The 25,204-nt window shown below is 37.9% G+C and overlaps 2 protein-coding genes across 3 annotated transcripts; both read left to right on the plus strand.

The window, feature by feature from the left end:
- The first annotated feature begins 1,093 nt into the window (after window positions 1-1,093).
- On the plus strand, window positions 1,094-3,255 carry evx2 (even-skipped homeobox 2). The gene is made up of 3 exons (XM_029459554.1): window positions 1,094-1,487; window positions 1,897-2,138; window positions 2,641-3,255. The coding sequence occupies exons 1-3, from the start codon at window positions 1,094-1,096 to the stop codon at window positions 3,253-3,255; spliced, it is 1,251 nt and encodes a 416-aa protein (XP_029315414.1).
- Window positions 3,256-14,115: 10,860 nt separating this feature from the next.
- On the plus strand, window positions 14,116-24,390 carry lnpa (limb and neural patterns a). 2 transcript variants are annotated; one of them, XM_029459844.1, is made up of 13 exons: window positions 14,116-14,270; window positions 15,229-15,328; window positions 15,820-15,861; window positions 18,714-18,901; window positions 18,986-19,044; window positions 19,158-19,198; window positions 20,699-20,782; window positions 20,886-20,937; window positions 21,032-21,253; window positions 22,342-22,447; window positions 22,634-22,704; window positions 23,022-23,177; window positions 23,366-24,390. In XM_029459844.1, the coding sequence occupies exons 2-13, from the start codon at window positions 15,302-15,304 to the stop codon at window positions 23,563-23,565; spliced, it is 1,248 nt and encodes a 415-aa protein (XP_029315704.1). In that variant the 5' UTR covers window positions 14,116-14,270; window positions 15,229-15,301; the 3' UTR covers window positions 23,566-24,390. The 2 variants fall into 2 exon arrangements, with proteins under 2 accessions (XP_029315704.1, XP_029315703.1); XM_029459843.1 differs by lacking the exon at window positions 14,116-14,270 and adding an exon at window positions 14,357-14,559 and having other exon boundaries at window positions 23,366-23,565.
- Window positions 24,391-25,204: the final 814 nt, after the last annotated feature.

Consider the following 25,204-nt stretch of genomic DNA (forward strand, 5'->3'; position numbering starts at 1 on the left):
TTAAAAACGTAAAATATTCGCTCTTAAATCTGAATAATTGGTTTAAATTCAACATCATAGTTCATCAAAATGAACAAAGAAAATGTGAAGAATTAGCTCTAACGAAACATCATTTTAAATAACATCATTAAATAATAATAATTTAAAAAAAGAGATAGTGTCCTATCATAACATACACATATGATTATATATGCATTAATAAATATATAAGCGTGTGCTGTTGTCGGTAATTGTGTACTAATGTAAGCATCATCACCACATCAAAATGTGTCTTTGACGAACTGTGTGGAACAAAACCCGAAAACGAGAAAAAGTATGAAATGCACTAAAAATATCAACAGTCTTAAAAACTAGAAAGAAAAGTACCCTTAATCTGTCATTACAAATGTACACCTTAATCCTAATGCACCTCACATACTGGTTAAAGTCGCGGAAATTGTGGAGAAAAAAAAAAGAAAAAGAAGAAATAAGGACAATAAATAAAAAGAACAACGATTAGAGAAGGGGAGGGCGAACAGAGAGGAGGGAAACAATAGAGAATCAAAGCATAATAATATTCCTAAATGAAGAGGGAAATGTTGCACCGCTCATTTTATTAATCAGACTGTCAATTTCACCCAAGAGGCCAAACCCCAGAGCAATCTAAAACAGACTCAGAGATCAACCCAGGGACAAGCACCTCGCTCCTCGCTCCTCTCTTCCTCTCCACTTGGATATTATTCGTCTGACCGAAGGCCGCCTCCATCATCAAGTGACAGCCCTCTCCTATTTATTTGCTTATAAACCTGTTACAATAAATGATCATTGGAGCAACGTCAGTCGAGCATTTTAACAACGAACAGCAACCACTTTTGATGAATGACATTTTGCTGGTGTGGGGAGGATGCACGGCTCATTTTGAGCAGTCGCTCGTCGATTGCATTCAGATTCTTTCATTTTTTGCGTCTTGCTTATAAAAAGGTTTAGAGACAGTTATTTAGAGACAGTTGCTGAGTTGCATGCGGATTTAAGCTCCGACACAACTCATTGGTGCTCCAGCCCCCCTGGACAAGTGTTGTGTGGTGTGTTTTTTTTTTTCGTCTTGCACGGCTTAATGATGGAGAGGATAAGAAAGGAGATGATATTGATGGAGAGAGGTCTGCACAGTCCGGTCGCAGGCAAGAGGCTCGCAGACACGCCTGGAAATTCAGTGCTGGAGGCCCTGGAAAACTCTCAGCACAGCGGACGTCTAAGCCCGAGAATAACTTCGGCTTCTCTCCATGGAAATCTTGGGGACATCCCCACGAAAGGCAAATTTGAAATTGACAGTCTTTTCGGCACGCACCACAACAGTGAAAATAGCTCTTCGGCGGAAATTTCTTCGTCAGAAAGCAGGAAGAAAATGAGTCTTTACTCCGAAGTTTCGCCAGATTCAGATATTAACAGTGATGTGGAGGTGGGATGTCCTTCGCATCGCTCCCCGAGCCAGCACAAGGAAAACAACAAAGGTAAGATTTGATTTTACTTCATATTTATGTTTTTTCTTTTTTTTTTGCTGTTATATTTTGCTGTTAATAGAGCGGGTATTGCTGTTATTATTCTATCTCGAGCCAAAAACCGAAATAAAGCTACATTTAAGTATCATTATTTGTAGTATTTTCCTTATTATTATTATTTTTATTACTAATATTATGATTATTATTATAATTATTATACAATGGATACATGTAGGCTATTATAAAAAAAATATTAACAAAAATGTTATACATTTGCCCCTTTTTTTTTTTTAAATCAACCTTATTAGTTTTATCATTATTGCCAATACATTGTCAAATATACTGCAGGTCCACACACACACGTCTATTATTTAAATATTATCGATGTCAATAACAATTTGTTTCTTTCTATTATTTTTAGGTTTTTCAGACAGTAATTCTGGATCTTCCAACATAAGCTCGAACTCCCTCCAGAATATGAACGGTAATCTATCGGGAGGATCAAACAATTCAAATAGCGACCAAGTGAGAAGATATCGGACTGCTTTCACCAGAGAACAAATCGGAAGACTGGAAAAAGAGTTTTACAGGGAAAATTACGTTTCGAGACCGAGAAGATGTGAATTGGCCGCAGCGCTGAATCTGCCCGAGACTACTATTAAGGTATAGATTAATCTTCATTCATTATTCTTAGTGCATGTTTGTACAGAAAAATCAATGATGTGGGTATCAAAAGAATAATAATTACAATACTCTGCAGTAGACAATATAGTTATTATTTATGCTAGGGAAATGTTGCAGTGTGGTATTTAGATTTGAACCTGTACACAAAATAACGCTTTTATTTATTGCTTACCCCCTGGGTGATTACCAATTCAACCGTTATGTGTGCTAGTAATTTATAGCCTCCGCCTTTAAAATATTACATTAAAAATGTATATATATATATATTTAGACATGTATTTATTTATTTAGTAGATTGTAACTTCTGCAGCATGTGACAATTGATCATTTTTATGTTCAATGACAAGAGCACTTATAGGACATTTTAGCATCAGTGTCTGTCCTGAGCACGCGCTAAAGCACACTTTTCAGAGGTCTAAATTTAGAGCTTTGAAACGACATGGCAGCTTCAATATGGGCCTTGTTTTGACTCTGTGTGCAGGTGTGGTTCCAGAACAGGCGGATGAAGGATAAAAGGCAGCGTTTGGCGATGTCCTGGCCTCATCCAGCAGACCCCAGCTTCTACACTTACATGATGACGCACGCGGCAGCTACAGGAAGTCTACCTTACCCTTTCCACTCGCACATGCCTCTCCATTACTACCCGCACGTCGGTGTCACGGCAGCAGCAGCAGCCGCTGCCGCCGCCGCCTCCAGCGCCGCCTCGTCACCTTTCGCCACTTCCATGCGCCCCCTCGATACCTTCCGAGCACTCTCCCACCCTTACTCGCGACCAGAGCTCCTGTGCGGCTTCAGGCACCCGGGACTCTACCAGTCACCCGCAGGCCTGAATAGTTCAGCAGCGGCATCAGCAGCGGCGGCTGCGGCAGCGGCGGCGGTCTGCGCCCCGTCAGCCACCGGGCCTTGTTCGTGTCTGAGCTGCCACAGCAGCCAGGCGGCGAGCACGCTGGGCGCCAGGAGCGCGAGCGCTGACTTTATCTGCACAGCTTCAGGGCAAAGATCCGAGAGTGGATTTCTGCCGTATTCTGCCGCTGTTCTCAGCAAGACCTCAGTCCCGTCACCAGACCAACGAGAAGAAACCTCACTTAACAGATAACTCATCATGCAGCCCACGCGACCGTTTCCTTTTTTGCCCTTGTCCTACTTTAGGGGATAGGCCTACTTTAAAAATCACACCTGGGTAAATTAATTTATTTATTAGGCAGCATTGTAAACACACACATTTAGATTAAAAGTCTGATACAAGTCCAAAATACTCTTTATAATGAAAAACAAATGAATAGCTAGCACCGACAGTTTTGCAAGATTTTTTCTAAAAGCTTGTGCCCTTGTGTTGTTCCAATAGACCAATTTCTATGGTGGATTAATTTATAGATATTTGGAAAAATGACAGACCATGCAGTGTATCTATTCTGTCCCCATGCCTCAATCAAAGTGCCATTTTAAATTCCTTTATTTATTTCTACAAATCCCATAAATTAAACCAACAACTCTAACCGAGTCACATTCCATATTTCTGCGGCTCAAATGTCAAATATTCAGCGTGACGAACCCAGCCTGGCTACCTTGACTCCTCTGGTTTTTTAACATTCAAACGTGAGCTGATTATGCTATCTAAATTTGGATAGCAGAAGGTCTTGCTTTTCTGCCCAGCAGCATATCTTTCTTCACTAGGCCTAATAGACTGAGATTTTGGCAGGGATAGCTTCTCCAACACCCATCCTCTGCTCTATGGGGACCCCCCTAATAAGCTAGAAGGGTGCATATAATTTTGCACCGCGTCTTTCTTGTCAATTTTTATGTTAATAATGAGAGGATCATGACAAAAATGTTCAATCATGTACCTAGATGGAGCTCCTTGGAATACATGACTGTAAGAAAGTTCCTCGTTTTGAGACCCGCTGTCAAGTGCTAACAACCCGCGGAGGGAAGTCATTAGACACACAAAAGACCTGGAACAAAGCGACAGTCCTGGTACACAGATGCACTGGATAAGGATAATATAAGACACATGTAGGGTTTAAAAATATTACATACAGAGAAGCCTACAAAGAGCCCCCTTAAAATGTAGTTCACTGATAATGTGAATTACCTCGACACACAGTAGCATCTCTTTTATTTACATAGCTGAACCATATCAAATCCAGTATTTTCATAGGTGTGTAATCCCATTAGGACCTCTTCACTCAGCACACACATTGGGGGACTGAGCAAGGCGAAAGTTCAGACTAAATAGCCTGGCTTTACAATCTGTCTGCGCCTGTAAAAATGGCTATGTGCTATTTTATTCGTTCCTGTTGGGACATCACCAATATGTTAATTATAAAACATGTGAATTGTAAATCGTGAAATATTTTGCAAATATCATGGATAGTCCTACTGATAGTTGAAAACTAAATTATTGATCGCCCTGAAAAATACTTCATGAAATGTGGATGGTAGGCTGTTTTTTTAAAACACGTTTTTTAATTTATTTTGTGTGACTTGCTGAATGTTTTTTTTTAATGTTTAAACACTGGATGTACAAGCCAATAGGAGCATCACATAGTCTACAAATCGGCCTGTAAACTCACCAATAGTCCAAATTCATGATCTGTATTTCGTGCAAAATTAAGACTGAATTATGGGTAACATTTCTTTACGGTCCACTCAAAAGAGGCTTTAAAAAGGGCTGATAAACGAGCACTGAAATTAAAATGATGAAAATAGTATTGGCCTTTGTCCCTATGGGTCTCTGTTATAACTCTATATCTCTGTATTTAAAATATTAATGACTGTATGAATTTAAATATTTTAACTTGAAAAAAATTGTGCAATATGAAATGTAAATCCTGTTATTTATTGATCGTGTTTGTTCTTGGAAAATAAATAAAAAAAATCTTTACAGATTTTTGCTTCTTTACATTAATGACATTTCTGCCAAATAAGCCCCATGGATTTCGTTGCAGTTTAACAAACTAACTCTAATTTAATTGCGTGAGATAACGTAAAATAAGAACATATATTAACATATGTTGTATTACACATTTTAGAACATTCAACAACGACATTAAAGACATCTTAGGTTTATTTAGCTGTGACACCATTTCTATAGCAAGCATGTATGTACAGCATGAATTAAAAAATACGTGGAAAGCTACAGGGAATTTGAGGCCTGCCATCACGGGTCATTCCGGCCCTATAATTTACCATTATTTTTACATTACCTCTAAATGATACAAGCTGATACTGTCGTTAATTGCACTTGGTTAAAATATAGCCTGCACTAGAATGCCCCCAAGGGGCTTTAAGATAAGTTGCTTTTTTGAACATCCCCATTAAAGAAATAGGATTAGGGCAGCAAATATGGGCGTGATGTATCACCATGTTTCCTTGCTCTTTACTAAAGCGAGGGTTGCAACCCATACAACAAAAGCATTGAGATAGATGGAGGTGTAAAAAGGAAAAGACAGAGGCCAGAAAAACACTGCCCACAATAACACGATTAGTTTTGTATTCAATGTGCAAGACTGAAAAAAGAATTCATCATAATGCAGAAGACTGTCTGTCACCTTCGCTGAATTGGTTTTGACAAGAAAATAAATCTTTGGGTTGTTTAATATATTTTATATTTTCTTTATTTCGGTGCTAATAGAAAAACCAAATTAAATGTCCACCAGCGAGATAGAAATGCAAAGATCGATGATCCTGCCCCTACTGTCCAATCACCCCTAGTTAATTGACTGTATTTTCAGGGTAATTGAACTGCTTGTTGTAAATTGAGGATTTTATAGAAACGACATGAAAACTACATTTACTGACATTCATCGCATCTTTGACATTGATTATCTGATCAGCGCCGTGTCATGCTAACCTCCAATTCTTCATTACACACTGTTTATGAGCTGTTACAGAACAACTTGCTTGTTCCAGAGTGATTGATTGCCTTATTAACGCGTGTTCTTGTAAGTGTGACCGGACTGATTACGATGCATATGTTTAGAATAATGTTTCATTTAGCTGACTGCGAGTAATGCAGGGTGACAGCTGCTGCGGGAGGACAAAAAACCTAAACTACAGGGAGCAAGCGGGGCCAAAACGCATTTAAGGTGGAACTAGAAGACAGCAAAGACCCCTAATGGTCAAATGCAGTCACTCAACGCCAGATGAAGGACTGGTAGCTCAGGGTCATCTTCACGGAGCCAACTGAGGACTAAAATAAAGTATATATGTTATATATAAATATAACATTATTCTAACTAAAATCACCACATGGAGTTATTTTGTTCCTATTAATGCTTTAAAAAGAGGAGCCGTACATCCACAACTGTGACATTACACTCAAACATATCTCAGTTCTTAAAACATATTGTGGCCACATTTGAATCTGATGCAGTGCAGTATTTACAACTGACATACCAGCTGTTACATCAAAACATTGAAATCAATCAAATCTCATCAAACACTGTCAAAAAAAAAAACATACCAGCACTTCACAGCTCAAACTCGTCTTCAGGTTGGGATTTATTCATATCTATTCAGCTTTAATATTCCTCCAAAATGTAAGGAAAACATGCAACATAAACTGCAGCCTGATGAGATTTATGCCACCATTATGCTTCTAAAGTAATCTCTGCTCTGTTTGTCTCAAATCATTGCCTCTGTTCAAATGTTACTTTCATATATTACATGACATTAATTCAACTATAGCTCATTAAGACAGAATGAAATGGTTAAATTAACTTATCAACTCATAATGATGATGAATGAGGTATTAATTCAGATACAAGCTGGGCAATTTGCAATTTTGCGCGTTTTGATGGTTCTCAAATAACATTTAATATAACGGGTCATCCCCTCAATCAATTACACGAGCATGTGAGTCGGTCGTATGGAAAATCCTTTTTTCATGCATATGTATTGAAACATGTTCTCAATTATCTTTGGAAATTGGTTTTATTGTTTTAAAGACCAATTCTTGTAGTGGTCCTTAGCTCTGGATACGCTTAAGGTGGTGCAATAAATTGCCTTTTCTTCTGTCTTATTCTTGAAACTCAGTCTGAGACACTGATATTAGATATTAAACAATAGTTTTTGTTTCATATTATATTTGCTTGACATTATGTTTACGAGGATTAAAAAGTCAAACATTTCTAAAAAAGATAGCTTGTTCATGTTTTTCTGTAGAAAGTATGTCTGGTTGCATCTGGTCCCCATCATCAACAAATGCATTTGAGTCTTTTCTTGCTTTTTTTGTAAAGAATTAGGTTGAGGTGGGACGTTTAGTCTCTGGTGCAACTGCTGTGTGCACAACTGTCACTTAAAATAACCTTTACACTTGAAAATTAATTTAAATAAATTAAAATGACTCATTAATATCAAATCATCAAGCTGTCACCAAGATTCCTAATGCAGTTTACATCGTTGCACATACAGGAAGTGTGCTTAATTTATTTAGAATATATATATTTTAAAAAAAGAATCATAATAAAATGTGGTTTATGCCTGATCAATTTTCCAATGTATTAATTCTTAGTCTCACTGAGATCCGCTTTGCTCCTCTGTCGCTGGAATTAGATGTAGATGAAGTGGTGCTCTTGGGAACTCCTGACAGGCTATGACACCTAATCCCATTGGAAATGGCTACAATCTTAAAATACCATTATTGGTTGTCTCTGCATGTATCAAAACCTCAGGAGTGATTTCGGGCTGGTTTTTAATTCATTATAATTCAATCATATTGATCTGGATTAAAAATAAATTATTTTTCTTTCAGTATACTTTTATTTTGAGACAGCATTTGAGCGTATGAATATGTTTTGGACCCGTCTCTGGTGTCATTCTTTAATGAGTCCGGGTCACAAGAGGTCTGTTATTTCAGATTTTAGTTTGACAAAAAATGTAGAAGTGGAGCCTTGAATTATTCAAGGCTTATGTTAGAGACCAGTACGATTATTCCTCAATAGTAATAAGACTAAACCTCTGACCTGATCCCAACCTGTCTGAAGCTTGTGGCTATAGAAGTATATTTAAACCAACGCTCTCAAAAACATTGATGGAGGTTGATGGACTCAAACAAGAGTGCAGTTACTTTTTTATTTTTTCCCTACAAGATGCTGTGAGAATGCTTCTCCCCAGTGGCCACTTCACTGTTATTTTAAATCTGATGTTAAAGTCAAAATGGAGAGAATGCTTCAGAATGACACACCACTTACTGCAAGTATGCAGCGATTATTTCCAATGTTTTGACCTGATCAAGGCTCAAACATAATCTGTCCCTGAATACTTTCAGGAGAAATACAAAGCAGGAAAGCAATACAATGAAATGGAATATAATATAATAATAAAACATTAAGAAACGTTTTTTGAGATGGGCGCAGAATGACTTTGACATTCAAGTTTATTAAATAATGAAAACAGAAATAAAATGATATCAGCTTTACGGTCTCAACATGATAAAGCGTTCAGATGTTGTATTATAAATATCTTTAAAACATATTTCAGATCATTGGTCTGTGTAAAGAGTTTCCTAAAACCAGTCACACAGTAACATAGTACATAACCACAATATGTGTAGTGGTCATCCGACTATGTTGAGCGTAAAATATGGATATGTGAAGTAAAAAATACATGACTGAGACGAGGGTTGGGCGATATGGATAAAATCTTACATATATATATATATATATATATATATATATATATATATATATATATATATATATAATAGATATATATCAGTCCATAATACTCTACTGGTCCCCCTGTTTCCTTAACATGTTATCAGTCTTCAAAAAAGGACAAATTGCTCAGCGTTTCACACGCAACCTCCAAAACCATTGGCCTCCTTACCTCCAACCTCTCAGAGCAAAACAACAGAGCCATCACACACATAGCACTCACCATAGCACACAACCTTCTTACCTTACCTTCATAATTCCCTAGTTCCATAGGTAGCTAAATCAACTAATGGCTACCAAGGGCTGCAAACAATTGGCTACGCAAGTTGGGTCCTTCAAATTTGAACAAAAGAAGGCTGGAAGGAGACCCCTTTGTTGATCTAATAGGCATAAAGGACATACCTGAACTGGGATGCTGTTGTTTCCTTTTGTGTACTCACCTTGTGCTGTCATTTCAGACGTGGGTGCATTTGGTTCCACATCAGCACATTATCCTTTCTTAATGTCCACTCTTCAGTAAGACCCCAAATGATGAACTTGATGTGAAAGAAGTGTGCCCTTCTTGTCCTCAGCAAGGAAACCAGATGAAACCATGGATGCCTGAAAGTGAACACGCAAAAAAAAGTTCCTTAAAAGTATCTCACTACAGCTACATGACCACAGTGGGAGTTGGCACAGTCTTTGCTGTGGCTGCTGATGCCAGGATGTGGGTCTGGGACAGAAATACCACTTGTTGCTATGACAACAGTCGTAGCTATGGCTTTAGCTGTTGCTACTTTATACAATACCCAAGATAGTAACACTGATCAGGATGAACCAGCCAACGAAGCCATTACAGTGAATCCAGCAGAATTCCTGCATGTAGCCTTCTTAATGCTACAACTACAGCCATATTTTAAATTGCAGCCACAGACAAAGCTAGTAGCCATAGTCACAGAAATGCTTATAACTACAGCTACAACCACGTGGCCAGAGTAGGGAACCAGCTAGCTTGCATTGGTTAGCCTAGCATTAGTAGCATTGATACACTTATTAAATGAGCGTCAGCAATCACAATCATAAGTATATACTAGCTAATCAAACAACTGCTAAAGTTTCCTCATTAGCATCAAGCTAACTACTTTATACAGTATAAACACAAAACACATTTAGGTTGACACAACTGCCAAATGGTCACAAAACTCTTCACTGATACTTGCCAATTGTTATGAACGCAGCCAGTCAGTGGCCAACTCACAGCCAGGCACTGTTAGCCAAAACAAAGTGTGTGCTGACTCATTCTGTGGTCACAGCAAGTGGCTGTAGCTACTGTTGGAACTTGACCTCCCTACAACAGACTTGATAAAACATTAGGAAGCATTACAAAGCAAACTAATTGTTTTATACACAAGTGTAGCACCCACAAAAATGTGATAACCCCACTACATGTTAAGTTAGAAAACTAAATCACATTTTTCGCTAGGGTTCCTTGTTAAGGCTCACCTAAAGCATTAGGTCATTGTAACATCACAGCACAGTAAAGTAACAACATGTTGTTGGCCTATAGCCTACTTGCGGCTAATCCAAGAGGCACAGGCAAGGATAAGCTCATTTCTTGTGTGAACATTTATTGTATTAGCATGTGCAGCAAGACAACACAATGGGGTTTTTTTTACCACTCTCAACCTCCAGACCCAGAGACACACTCACTCATTTGTTGTCTGCACTAAATAAATATAAGTAAATATTATTATTTATTGTACTGCGCAACCCCACTTTTTTCATATATGTACATACGTTTTTTGTTATTATTGTTTTAACTCAAATTGTATATAATACTAAATTGTATATAGTACTCCTTTTTTATATATATATATTATTTATAAAAAACATGCTGTGTTAACCTACATATGACAAATAAAAAACTTGAAACTTGAAACTTGATAGACGCAAACCCCAGCAGTTGCTCAACCACCCCTTATATACCCTGCAAGTCCCTAACTAGGACTGGACCTAACCACCGATGGGGAGGCTCACTAAATGCATACACATAAAAGATCATTTGTGCAAATACATTTACAATTTATATAAATTTGTTCAGAAATGGTCAAGCATTATCAGAGATAGACATCTATGTAACCATTGGGTTCAGGAAAAAAAATACTTTTTCAAAAATACTTTTCAACTTTTCAATTTTCAACCCCTGCTCCTCAAACATGGTAGAACCAGGAAGTGTAAATAAACATTAAATCCTCTGCAGAGCTTTATGCCTGAGTACTAGAACGCTAACAAGTGAGTGACAAGGTGAGTCTGTGGTATTGCAACATTGTTAGCAGTGCTTAGTTTATCATCAAACTCTACACAGCCTGCATGCGTGCTTGGGGATAGTGACCCAACTGCTCATCTATGTTTCATATTGGTGTAGGACTGGCTAACCTTATCTTATGTCCTACAAACATAAATACACGCAAGGAATGAAATGCAACACCATGATCATTAGAATCTCCAACTTTATACCCAGTGCGTTGCTCAAGGGCACCTCGGCAGAGCCCAGAAGGTGAACTGGCATATCTCCAGGTAGGAGATGTGCCACGCATTGTGTAGCATATTTAACACCTTTTTTTTCTTCAACTTGTCTTGCCTTAAGATGGATTTATACTTTTCAAGTCGGGTTGTTGCAGAGACCATGTACAACGCTATACTGTAGCTCAGCCAAGGTCCTGCCAGAGAGCGCTTACTTGCACATCAAGGATGCAGGTATATCATGTAGACTCCACAGGAACTCTTAACTGGTGAACTTTAACTGTTTAACTTGTTTTTGAGACTTGCAGAAATCAGATTTCACTGTAGGCTATAGACCAGGGGTTACCTGAGAATCTAGCTCTTCCAATGTTTTAGGGGTTTTGGAGGGAGTGAATTGTAACAGGAAGTGGCAGAAAGATGCAGGTACTGTGTAAACCATAGAATAAATGGGTACATTAACAAAAGTTTGACAACAATATAAATCTGTAAGTATGGCTGTACGTCCATAGTATTACTTTTGAACACTGGGAACTTCATTAAAATAAAAATGAGCATCTCTAGGTAAGTGCTATTGTGTTACTGGCTTTGTGAATATATTTTTGTATTTCTTTGGTGCTGTAACAATTTTTATGTTTTTGGGTAAGTTGCAAAAAACATCTTGATCTCGAGATTATCTGATATAAAGGCGATCTATGGAGATCGATCTGTATGTGTATAGAAATAACTTTTGGGACCCAGTTATTCACATGAAAATGTAATTGGAACACAATTTATGGCAAATACAAATGTCATGTTTTGGAGCTCATTTACATGTAGTAACATACATTTTGTACCATTATATCAACGCACAAACCGTGTTCTTGATTACAAAGTTCAAAGTTGTGAAAAGAACATTTGAATCTACTAAATAAGCAAACACCACATCACTGCCAACCAGTGAGGCTTCAGCAGAGAGACTAAGTGGCCCTAAAACACGAGGCTACGGTCTGCCTTTGAGCGCCATTTGGCCGTCGTTAAGTCCCTGTGGTCGACCATTGGCCAGTGTTTTTGTGGGGTGTCTATTGGCACTAGTCAGCCCTTATGATGACTGAGCATGTTGAAGCAGTGGTAGATGGAGTCAGTGAGAGTCAGATGTCTGACTGACTCTTCAGCCAAGCAAAAGCGTAAATTCACCCATGTAGTATAGGCTCTGCTTATTTTTGCCTTCAGGTTTTCATTTCTTCCACAATCAAAACTATAGGTTGCCAGCAACAGTTATAGCTTTTTTATTTTTTTTTATAGCCACGCTTGCTGTGTGGCTCTAGGGATGGAAATGTCTGTCTGTGGGTCTCTATCTGCTACTTGGGTCCAGAAAATATCTCAACACATTGTTAATGGATTGCCGTGAAATTTGGTACAGTTATCCACATGCTCAGAGGATGAAACCTAATGACTTTGGTGATCCTCTGACGTTTTTATCAAGTACCAGCAGCAGGGCTCAGATTGCTTACATAAAATTAGGAAATAAATTCCCTTTACTTACTATAGTGCAGACAAGGTGTTTGGCATTATCTGGTCGAGCTTCCAAAAGTGATAATTTCTCTAATTACTTATTGGGGGTCCACTCTGAGTCTTAAACTTATTTCTTTGACCACCTCCAGTCGTTTTTTAATTAAAAGGCAAACATATGGTGTTTAACTCATGTTAAAACAAATAATTAAATAAACTTAATCATTGATGTTATTGGAACATTCTTCTTTTTAGTTATTTGTTTTAGTCTGTTTTTACTCCTGTTTTCCCAAAAATAATGGTCTTGTTGTGATCTGCTCTGGCTTTTATGAGCACCCTGAGGCCATTGCTGTGCTTACACTCACTAAGGAATCCCAATGTTTAAATTATGTTTGCAATATAATGTGTTATAATGCACATCTAAACATTTTTTACAGTGTTGCAAAAGCTTTGTTGGATTACATACCAGACTTGAATAGCGAACGTGTGATTGCATTGTGTATGCAAACCACCCAATAAATCTAATGCTTTGGATTTATTCATACATTTATTAGCCTTATAATAGATGAAATAGAGCATTGTCCATTGTAGTGACAATGTTAGTACTGTTTAAACTTCTAAAAAAATCTGCAAAAAGCACAACAACTGTTACTACATTACATTCACTTGGCAGGCACTTTGACCAGTGACTTACATTTGTGGCATACACATACTAAGAGTAATTTGGGGTTCACTGACTTGTGCAATTTTGGATTGAACCACCAAACTTGCAAATAATGGCCAATCAATGGTCAACCAACTGTGCTACATCCACCCTTTTACTACTAGTGGGGTTGGCTGCCATGGGAGGGGGAAATAACAGTTATGTATCACAATGTCTCTTATTGCATGCATGTCAGTCAAATCCAACTGGAACTCTTTTACTTAAAAAAATTATTGTTGGAGATTATAGAATATTTATTTCAAAATTCCACATTAAGATCAAAAAGAATGAATGAATAAATTAAGTGTTTTAGTATATTGCCAAACTCTAACTAAGTCCTCTTTATTTTTTAACCACTCCTACTACAACTAGGCTACTACCTACAACAGCAACAACTAATAGGCTACTAATAATATCCCAGTCAGGCGGAAAGCTCATAATAATCATAACAGTGTCAGACATAACAAAAAGTTCCCCCGCTGACACTGTGCGGGACTTCACCGTTGTTCTCTAGGATATAGTTTTATTTTCCTAGCTGTCTACCAGTGTGCATAGGAACACTTACCATTAGTTTAAACATAATAACAGTGAGTGGGCCTCATCAGACACAGAGCTGAAGGCCCAGCAGTGCTCCTCATGTTCCATGCTGTTCTTTTAGCGGACACGCCCCCATCTTGGCTCAGGCACCCTCCGTCTAAAGAGCACAGGAGGACTGCAGGCTGCCACAGGCTGTCGACACCGGATAACTTCACTGCCAAGGTAAATAATACCCCCCCCCCCCCTCCTCACCTGTATTTCAAATCACTTTGCTGTGATTCATTCACTTTCCAGTCATTGTATTTGATCTCGCTTGCTTTCACAAAGAACTAAGTGCGCTGCTGTTACTTATCGTGATCAACTGTTGGCTGCTTTGGTGTTTGCACCACCTGCTAGCGGTTAGCTACCTACGGTTAGCTTCGGCAATGCTAACGCTAACTGTTTACTCGGTTAAGAAGTCATTTTGGAAACGCCAGTCACAACTAGCGACATGACAAACCTTTCCTTTGAGGTAAACAATGCCGTAAGGTTGACGCTAATTTGAGTTAAGTTACCTCTGAAAACAAAGAGTGAAGTTAAGTTAGCTAACTTCAGTTAGCAAGGGTTTTAAAGACCGTGTTTGAATGAGTTTTACATACGACTACGTTAAGTTCAATTACTCTAAATACTGTGTGTGAACGTTAGTGTGTTGCTGTTTGAGTGTAACTAGTTACACTAGTAACTCATTAACCACTTTAACTCAGACATGTACACGTAGCTAAAACATATTGCATTTTAAGACTGCAGCCCTGCAATACATCTTAACTAAGGTTTTGATGTTTTTGTTGAAACAGTCTTTGAGATGATGCAACGTTAGTTATTTTGGAGGCAGTTATTTGTGGAGCTGAAAGATGTTTCAACTATGTTTTCCATCCCATTAGCGTAATATCAGTAATGGTAGACCACATACTGCAAATGCTAGACTGTTTTAAGAAGGATATATTTATACAGTGCATTATAATTCATCAGCCTCACAAACAGCCTCCAAAATTGAATCGTTTGATCAAAAACTAAACATTGCAACGTTCATGAAGGCAGCATTTATTGTGTACTGTTCAATTGCACTGCCTCAGTTTTAACTCCATGTACTGAATACATTGCAAACTGAGTGTATCTTGAAGCCCATTACTGTTGTCAACAGGTGGAGAGGTTATCTGTGAGAGAAAATCAGAGGAGGATCCCAGTAATAGAACATCCTACAATCCCTCATCAACATGGGCGCCGTCATCTCACGGTGGAGGGTTGGTTTTCAAATCTTTTACTGATATCTTTCTACTTCATGCTGCTGTAATACAAATTACATTATTGCACACAGGTTGGCAATAAGGTTTGCTTTGTCAAAGAACATGTTTATTTATAATAATTTCACTTTAGATGTAATAAGCTTTCAGTTTGCAAGCACATGTAGGTATTTTACAAATAATTCTACCACACCATATGTTAGGCACAAATAGTGGTCACATGATCTACGTTATCACAATTCAGATGTTTATGCAAATAATCATCCAGGCATCTCCATTCCTTGGCATATTGGCATGCACAGGCTAACTAAATGATATCGCCAACAACGGAAGAAGATACACATGACACATACACAACATGTGAAGAAATGGGAAGATGAAACAGGAAGTTTCCAGATCTTTTCAAGAAGTTGATTGCACAAGGAGCACTGTTCTGGCAAATGTCATCATTTCATCTCTCTGACTTGGATTTCAAAATGTTTGCCTTACAGGCTAAACCATCCACTGTGGACATTTTGGAGGGAATCGATAAGGTATGCTTGTCAGATACATTGCAAGAACTGTTTTTTTCCTTTTTATATTTGTACGGTGAGCGAGAAAACATGGTATACATTTACCAAAGCACAACAAAGCCATGCTCTAGTCTAGGTAAATATTTTTTGTAAAATGGAGCCTACTGCCTAACCTTCACTGCAGGTAGATGGACACAGCCTACATGAACAAGATTAATTTTCACAAACCTTACCAAACCTGCAACTGGTGTATATAGTAAGATACAAATATTGCCGATAATACAGTACAACAGTTTACCTTTTGTGGTCCAATATTTTCTTTATTCTTTTATGCCTGGTTTATATTTGAATATAAGTAGAGCATTTTACAATGAATTAGGGCTGGGCAATATGGCCAAAATCTTCTATCCCGATTTATAGGTAGATTCATATGTTTATAACAATGTATATATATCGATATAGAATGTTTTCTGGTAATTCAATAAATAAAAAGTATATATGAAATTACCACATGGTAAAGCCTATCTTTGTTAACTCCTGTGTGAATTCAATAGAGTAGTTTCTAATTTATTTAAGAAATTTAGTGTCAAATATACATAAGTTTTAAGTGAAATTATGTAGGATAAATATTTATTATTTCCAACTACAATGCATGCTTTTGCACCCTCGTAGAACCGGGCCTGAGTTTGGTTGAGTCCACGCTTGCAGAAGGCGCCTGCTGTCTGTCAAATGAAGCATTATCAGTAAAACTGTCAGTGTAATTATGCCCAATGATGTTTATAAAGCCCACACAATCCAGAAACACCTGCATGTTCTCGACATACTTACTCTGTAAAGACTTGGTACGATTGGGGACTAGCCTTTTCACACGGGCACAGCAGTCGGTGGGAAACATGAAGGGACTGTTACTAGTAAATAGCTTTTTTTGCGTGTACAGGACTTAAAGATAAACAACAGCTCATTGCAACTTTGTTTTTGTTTTTTGTAGCGTTGGCCAGTTATATTGGTTATGATAATGTTGTACTCACAAAAGTGAAATCTGAAAATGCAGTGACGTAGCTGCTTATTTTTGTTGCCCCTTTTAGGTGTACTTATCAATCAGAAAATCATGCAGTTTTTCAACATGCTTGAAGTTTTGCCAGATTCTCTCATCCACTTCATTAGGAGGTAAAACTGAAAATGAGTGCACCAATAATGTACTGGTTAGTCCAATGGCTACCATATGTTTTCTGCAGGGCCTTCCTTTTTATAGATAAAAACTATGTTCAAGGCCAGTGCAGGACTTTGTGTCATATATCTTTTTAGCCTCGCAACCCTTTTATAACTCTGGGCCACCCCTTGGGGTCAAGCCCCAGTTTGGGAAGCACTTGGTTTAGTCTGTCAATTTTAAAAGGTTCACAATGAACAAATTGGGTAATAATTTTACTGTTCACATTTATTTCCTCTGCCAAATAAGTTGGAATACTACCCCGAGGTTTGTTTACAACCTGTCTCATCATTTGACGATATTGTGTATTTATTGCACTGGTGACCTGTTTTTATATATATATATTGTATAAGCATGAATCTTTTGACCATAAGCAAACAGATGTGTTAGCAAATGCCAGATCAGCTCCTCATTTGCTGACTGATTGGGATTTAGTGCTCTTCTCCAGTTAAGCTAGTGTTGTGCTATTTTCAGCACCTGTCCTTGGGGCAAGAGACACTACACATATACACTGAAGAGGTCATTGGCATTGACGTTATGAAAACATGCTTGTTTGGTCTTTTAGTTCTCCTCCAGAAAAATCCTGTCTCCTATTATTATGAAAGAACATTTCGGCTATAAATAATTTCATGTGCATGGTTGTACCATACACATGCATGCTGGATATATTGTAAAGCTGAAAGCGAGATGTGTTTATCCAGTACTGAGAGTGACAGACACACATGTTACAGGAGAGCCATAGTGACCAGAGTGGGTCCCATTCTGCCCGCCAGCTATTTATAGATGGGGGGGTAATCAGCGCTTTCATGCAGTGGTGTAACCTTCCCATATTAAACAAAAACAACAAAGAAGAGAAGTTTGATCATGATTTGACCAAAGACATTGTTTGTTATGCTCCCACTAGTTAATGGCAAGTTTGTTTTTTATTTCTTGTATTTTGTAAGGTGTCTTGAAAGGCAGCTCCGAATAAAATGTATTATTAATATTATTATTATTATTATTATTAAGGCAGTGGTGAAAATTAAAAACACAAATAACATATATTCTTTAATAAAAATTGGAGAAAGATTCTCCCAGAGGGCTGTAATACATTTAATTTACACTCCTATTAAAAATATTTAGGGAAAGATTATAAAGGATGATGGCCCAGCTCTACTGGAAAAGACTGCTGTGAAACTTAACATTAATGATCCAGACCTGAGGGCAGGAGAAGAAAACGTCATCATAAAGATTTTACTTTAACTCACTGAGGTGTGTGTGTGTGTGGGTGTGTGGGTGTGGGTGGGGTGTGTGGGGGCGCTGTCTCTTAATGTATTTGGACCACAGGAATATTAAAATATAGGAAGAAATGCTTTTTTGCTATTATGTTTTGTTCATAAAAAAGTAGAAGTTCTGGTTGGGTGATACAATATTATGAATATTCAGATATGTATCAATGTAAAAATGTCATCAAAATCACTTATAAAATAATCAAACTGATGTTTAAAGCAACTGTTATCTATTACATGAGACCAAGCTCTCAATATGTGTAAAACAATAGTTATTCTTATGGCACTTGGTTCAGATTAAATGTAAAAACAGTTTCACACTGTGACAGTCACTGTTTTACTAATATTATTGTAATTGTTTACTAATATTTAATGCTCATTTGATTTCCCCCCCACAGGATTTACAGACTCTTGAAGAATACAGTGAGAAGTATCAGAGGCAGTTGAAGATATGGGTCGGGCGACTGCTGCTGTACTCGTCTCTTCTCTACCTGATCACATGTGTCGTTGTGTATTTCTGGTACCTTCCTGAACAGATGATGGGACGGCTCATACTGTCTCTTCCCTTCGTAGTATTTCCGTTATTGTAAGTGTGAAAAATAGTCAATCACAAATGACTAAACTAACAACAATGTAACCAATTAACTTTTATTTTCTCTGTTCCCTATAGAGTTTGGTTATTTCGAATGCTGCTTATAATGTTTTTTTCACGAAGAACTGAAAAAAACAGTAAGAATTTATTTTGCTATTTATTCACAACTTAACACATAAAGGTCATTTTTGTTTATGTGAAAACTGGTGTTGAATGTTCAAGTAAACATTTTTTTGTTATGTTTTTTCAGATGAAAAATTAGAGGATCTTAAAATACAAAAAAGGAAAATAGTAAGTGACACATTATTTTAAACTTTTGATCTATAACTTTCATTAGCTTTGCTCTCCAAAGACTTAAAGAACACTGATATCTGTAACACTTTAGGATAAAACAGCATATTTTCTGTTGGCCTGGACAGTTGCCCCAAAAAAATACAGAAAATATAATCACATTTGTGTATCATGATATTGAGGATCAAGCACATCAAATTAAAATACTTTTCTTATTGCCACAAAGCTGAAATGAAATGATTCAGGTTACATGGTTCCTTCATGTTTCAGTGGATGGGAAATAAAATGTCAATACCATATTTAATGTTTTTATTTCCGTCATTTATCAGTTTCTCACATTTTGAGCCGTCTGTTATCAAACTTCAGCAACTAACTAAAAATGATTTAACAAAAAACAACTATTTCAAAACTTTGAGTATGAGTCTTACGGAGTCCATGCGTAGAAGAAACAACAGATTGGGGTGTAGCTGCTGCTTGATGTTTTAAAAAAAAAAAGCCAATAAAATATTTTCAGAGATGATTCATCGCCAAAACACTGAGTGTCAGTTTAAGATTATGGGTTCTTGTCAAAGTTGGTAAGAAAAATGTTACATTGTCTTTTATATGTTTTATTGTTTGGACTCACCGTCACTCGGTGTAGCAGTTATAAAGCCATTACAAAAGTTGCACTGCAAGCAGCCTGCATATTTTTTCCCCAATGTCCCTGAAATTACCTCTGCGAGCTTGAGAGATCTGCAAAGTGACGTTTATAAAAAAGAAAAAGAAAAGAACAAATTGTCATGCTTTTGTGGCTTGCAGCGCGATCAGATAAGTGCAAGAAACATATTGTAAAACTGATAATCTCTGTAGAATGCATTGTAATTTTGATGTCTAGTGGTCTCCAGTGAAGAGAAGACTTGCACTTCATTCTGCACGTTATGCAGGAAACCTCGTAGTATTGCTCTTATTGATCCTCTCAACATTTTTGCAGCAAGATACTTGCTAATCTAGGATCTGTACAGACAGCGTTTGATCGGTACAGTGACTTAACCCATTAAACCCCTCTGCTAATGTCACTTTAATTAATAGCATTTAGTGCAGGAAAGAAATACATCTGAGAAATTGCTTGTCAAGTATTCTCTGTCAAGTATAATAACTTTCAATAATTAGGGCTGATGGATTTTCACACTCTACATTATCGAAGTAGTGAATGTAATTATTCTTCATATTATATGTAAACATTTAGAAATGTTTGCTACTTAAATGAAGATGTACAATTTAGTGAAGTAACTTCCCGGTGCCCTTTCTCAGTCATTTATATTTGTAATGTTATGGTAGGTGGTTCTAAGATATTAATGCGTGTCTGTTAACACCTATTAATTACATCAGATGATCATCAAATAATTACTCGGCAATAGAGCTATTATTATTATTATCGGAATAATTTATCTGTGCAATGTATTGGAAAAGTGATGTAAGCATTGAGCCTTTAATACTTTTTAATGTCTTGTTTTTTTCCAGCTTGAAGAAGTTATGGAAACTGAGACGTATAAAAATGCAAAAATGATTCTGGAGAGATTTGATCCTGATTCCAAGAGAAAAATTGTGAGTTTTTTTGTTTTGACTTTATAACATAAATCACATTGTCTAATTTCTTTCCATATTCAATCATGCTTTTCCACCTTTTTTTTCTTCTTCCTGTATAAAGGAGCTTGAATCCACTCCAGTTGGACCTCCGATGACTCCAAGACAAGGACAAGGTAGCAATGAGTTCTGAAGGCGGCACTGTTTTCCCTACTTCTCCTTCTGCGTTTCTTACCATTCTTAAGCAAACTGCAATGTGTTCTGTGTTAGAGCTTCGCCAGCGCAATGTCATCCCAAAGACCCCCTCAGTGGTGGTGAATCCTGCGAGCGGAGCTGCTGCTCGCCCTCCTCTTGCCTCTGGGCCCACCTATCCTGGACGATCTTCCCACTCTGCTCCAGGTGGACCCCCAGAGAGGAGCCTGTCTGCTATAGCTGCTCAGCAGAGCTTGATGAGGAGGCCTGTGACCCCTGGAACACCTGTTCCAGGAGTCGGTGAGTTACCTGCACACAGGGGGACCACGCCATAATGTGGTCGATTAAGGTGTGATTTACTCTTCCCTGGCTCTGTGTCCCCAGTTGCTCAAGGCTCTGTGGTGTTGGTTGTCAGAGAGGGTGGTAGACAGTATGTTATACAGTAGTTGTAATGGGTAATTGCTTGAATAGTTTTTAAATATCTTACTAAAAGGTCCAACCTTTCTCAAACAAGTGTATAATTGTGAACTAAGATTAGCAATAGGCGATAACTTTTGATAGTCAGAATATTCACCTCGAGAATATGATGCCCGTATGAGATTTCAAAAGCCAGCCAGCAAACACGATGAAAAACTTTCCACAGATCAGTTGCTGTGTATACAAGACATCTGTGGAGTGCAGAGGTATTGCATATTCAATATACATTATTTATGGGCTATGAACACTCAATAGAAGATGCAAATAAGTAACGGTAAAGGAAATGTCTTCCTAGAGGAAGCAACATGCGGTAATTGCCATGTGGAATGCTAACTGTGAGGTATGCACGAATCAGGATTACGTTAACTATGATTAATTAGCCAGACCTGCGTTTGTTCTCTGGGCAATGGTGGTGGAATCTCACTAAATGTCTTTTAATGCTCAGTGAAATTGCCTTTGGCATTGGGAACAACCTCGCAAATGGTTTACATGACTTGATGTTATCACCTGCTTCTGCTGAAAATTGAAAGTGAAAAGCAATTTGATACAAAGAGTCACCACAGAGTTTCCATATGTTGGTAAATTAATAACCAGCAGGATATTGAGACTCTGCCAAGTCTCACAGAAATGACCAGTCATCTTCCTATGATTGCTCTTGATGTTAGATTATATTAATTACTGCTCACCAACACAGCAGGGATTCTGGACGTGCTTTGCAAGTGAGATCCAGTGTTAATTCATTAAGAAAAAAAAGGCAGGTTTTTGTAATATTCATCAAGGTTTGTGCAGTAAACTGAATCTCAGCTTCACTCTTTCACTTAGTTTTTACTGTGAGCATCCTGCTGTTTAACGCATTTTGTATTCAAGACTACAGACTGTGTCTAACAGGCATTGATGTTGTGCTTTAACAGGGATGCACCCCCCAGGCCCGCCCCTGGCCAGACCTGTGGTCCCAAGGGAAAGAGGCGCTATGGACAGAGTCATTGAGTATCTTGTTGGAGATGGCCCTCAGAACAGGTACGCTTCTTTTTAACAGAGACAAGCTCTTTTCAGCAATACACATATATAATATAATATATACAATTTTTTGGGCAAGTATAGTTTTTCAACTTTCAAATGCAGTGCGGAATCGTCTGCTGAATATAATGCCAGTGTCCATGTACTGTACGCTGTCTTAACTGGATCATCTTTTCTTCCTCGTAGATACGCTCTCATCTGTCAGCAGTGTCTGTCCCATAACGGCATGGCATTAAAAGAGGAATTTGAATACGTTGGTAAGACTTAAAGAAACACAACACTCTTTTGTCAGTCTCCATCAAACACTGTGCCTTCATTTGCCCTCTAGCATTTGGCAGCGTAGTATATCATATAGCTCTTAAATGCCTCTGCCACTACCGACCCCTGTAAGCAAAAAAACGCAACAAGATTGAATATGCAAACCAGTGCTACACATCAATCTGAAGTGTTTATGCATCTCAGGCATTTTCTGTCATTGGTTCATATTCATGTATATTAATCTATGTCTGTTTTGAGAATGTATTAGAGAAGTGACATAAACTATATGTACCGTGTTTTATTTGTGTTGTTTCAGCCTTCCGATGTGCGTATTGTTATTTCTTGAACCCTGCGAGGAAGACTAGGCCTCAGGCACCCAGACTCCCCGAGGTCGCTGGCGAACTGAAGATGTCATCTGAGGCACCCGTACCTTCGGCTGCTGCTGACACGGATGACGACCAATCTGTTTTAGGTGATAATGACACTCGAGCACATTTTATCCACGCAAGGCATACACCTCTAAGTGTCATCAAATGTTACCAATACTATTACATTTATAAAATGTTAAAATTCTAAATTCTGGTATGCAGTAGTGTCCATCTTTTTCTTTTACACTCGTTTGAAATGCAAATCTAAACTGGGTAAAATCTTCTCGGTTAGGGCAAACCAAGCTTGCGGATGTCTCCGCTGAAACGGACACCACAGAGCCAGGCACACTAACAACCACAGAGCCCAGCTCTGCGTCCGCCGACCAAAGCACCCCGAGCACCCCGAGCACCCTAAGCACCCCGGAGTCACAAGATCTGCCCTCTGAGAAATCTGATGGAGAGCAAGATGTGTCTGCCATGGAAGTGGAATAAAACAGTGGAGTAACACAAGCAAGTCTTGAACTTTATTTGTTCTTTGAAGAAATGTGATAAGTTAACTTATAAGTAAATGCCGTGAGTTGAAATGACGCAGTAATAAGTCAGCCTCGATGTGTTTTTCAACTTGCAGTACAGAATGTCCTTTCTTTTGAGAATTGCTTTTATATTTCTGGCAATAGTTATGAATTCAATATTTGGTTGCAACCACCAAAGATACCACCAGTATGATTACATGTCCATCCCATTCTTAGAACGTCTTATTTAGAGCAATAAGGGATATGCAACATTCATTTATTTTGTTTTTGATTCTATTATTGTAGAAGAAAAGTCTTTTCACGTGTTTTCTTTATTTTCCAGATTTTATTATTTTTGGCTGAATTTCTAACAGTATTCTATTTGGGTTCATTGGAAACTGCAGAAACAAAACAATATTTTGTGGGGAAAATAATATTTTATTTATGGGAAATTATTTATAAATATTTTTTCTATAATGCTGTGCCTTTCATGACAGTGTTGTCTGGGGTACTCTGCAGCACGGTGGTGCTAACAACATGTTTACATAACCATGGTACCGTAATAGGAATGCCCACATACAGTATGTATTTATTGCTAAAATGGAGGAAAGGAGATTTATGTCCGTACTGTGCACCTGCCCTAAGTGCCTTTTTTATATTTTAAGGCTATGCTTCACAGTGTTGTCGATGAAAGCTATTTACATATAGACAATAAAGTAATTTAACTGTTTACAGACTGTATCTGTTTGCTTAATGTCTGAATTCCTGTCTTGTATAAATACAAATAAATAAACCTTTAAGAACATCTTTGTACACGTGTGCTCTGGATCACAGCACATTCATCCACATGCATTTTTAAAAGTTATTTTTCATTAACATCAAAATATCAATAGGAAAAGGTCAAACTATTGTAAATAGCTCCCATGTATTCCTGCTACCTACCTTGTGTCATGTGTTTTAAATCGCTGGCCCATTTCTTTGGCCGGCTTCTCACCAACGAGCATGTTTAAACAGTCCATTTTCATTAGCGGGCCAATTTTAGCTTGTGATCATTTTATTTTAGCTCATTGATCATTTCAGACAGCGCAAGATAATGGTGCTGACACACAGCCCAACCAGTCTTGATTGCTTGACCCTCTTCATTTGCAACAAGAAAGTCATTGCGACTACAAAGTTGCTCACCGCCGTCACATGACCCTTTTCCCCTGAAGATAGACCGTAACCTATTGGTGAGGTCAACACCCCACATCTTCTATGTGTTTTGATAATGTATGTTTACAGAGACGTGACCTCCTGGGCTTTGTAATGCATCAATGTGACATGACAGTAACGCCTGATTCCACCGCATGCTGTTTGAGGTTGACCTCTGACAAGAGCCGAACGGCGGAAAAAAATGGGACATCAATAGGACAATGTTTGGATGTTTTCACACCATTGGGAGGTTGTCCAGTATACATAGCCTGCACATATGTGCATCATCATAAGTAATATATCACAAAAGATATCTGCTCTGTGGGGTTTGAGTAATATTGTTGATTCCAAAGCAGCACTGAATCATTTCTTGACAGTATGTACTTCACAGTCGGTAGAATTATTATTTGTCTGCACAGTTTGTGACA

The sequence above is a fragment of the Cottoperca gobio genome, chromosome 21 (assembly GCF_900634415.1).
Source record: "Cottoperca gobio chromosome 21, fCotGob3.1, whole genome shotgun sequence".
In the NCBI taxonomy this organism is placed as follows: Eukaryota; Metazoa; Chordata; class Actinopteri; order Perciformes; family Bovichtidae; genus Cottoperca; species Cottoperca gobio.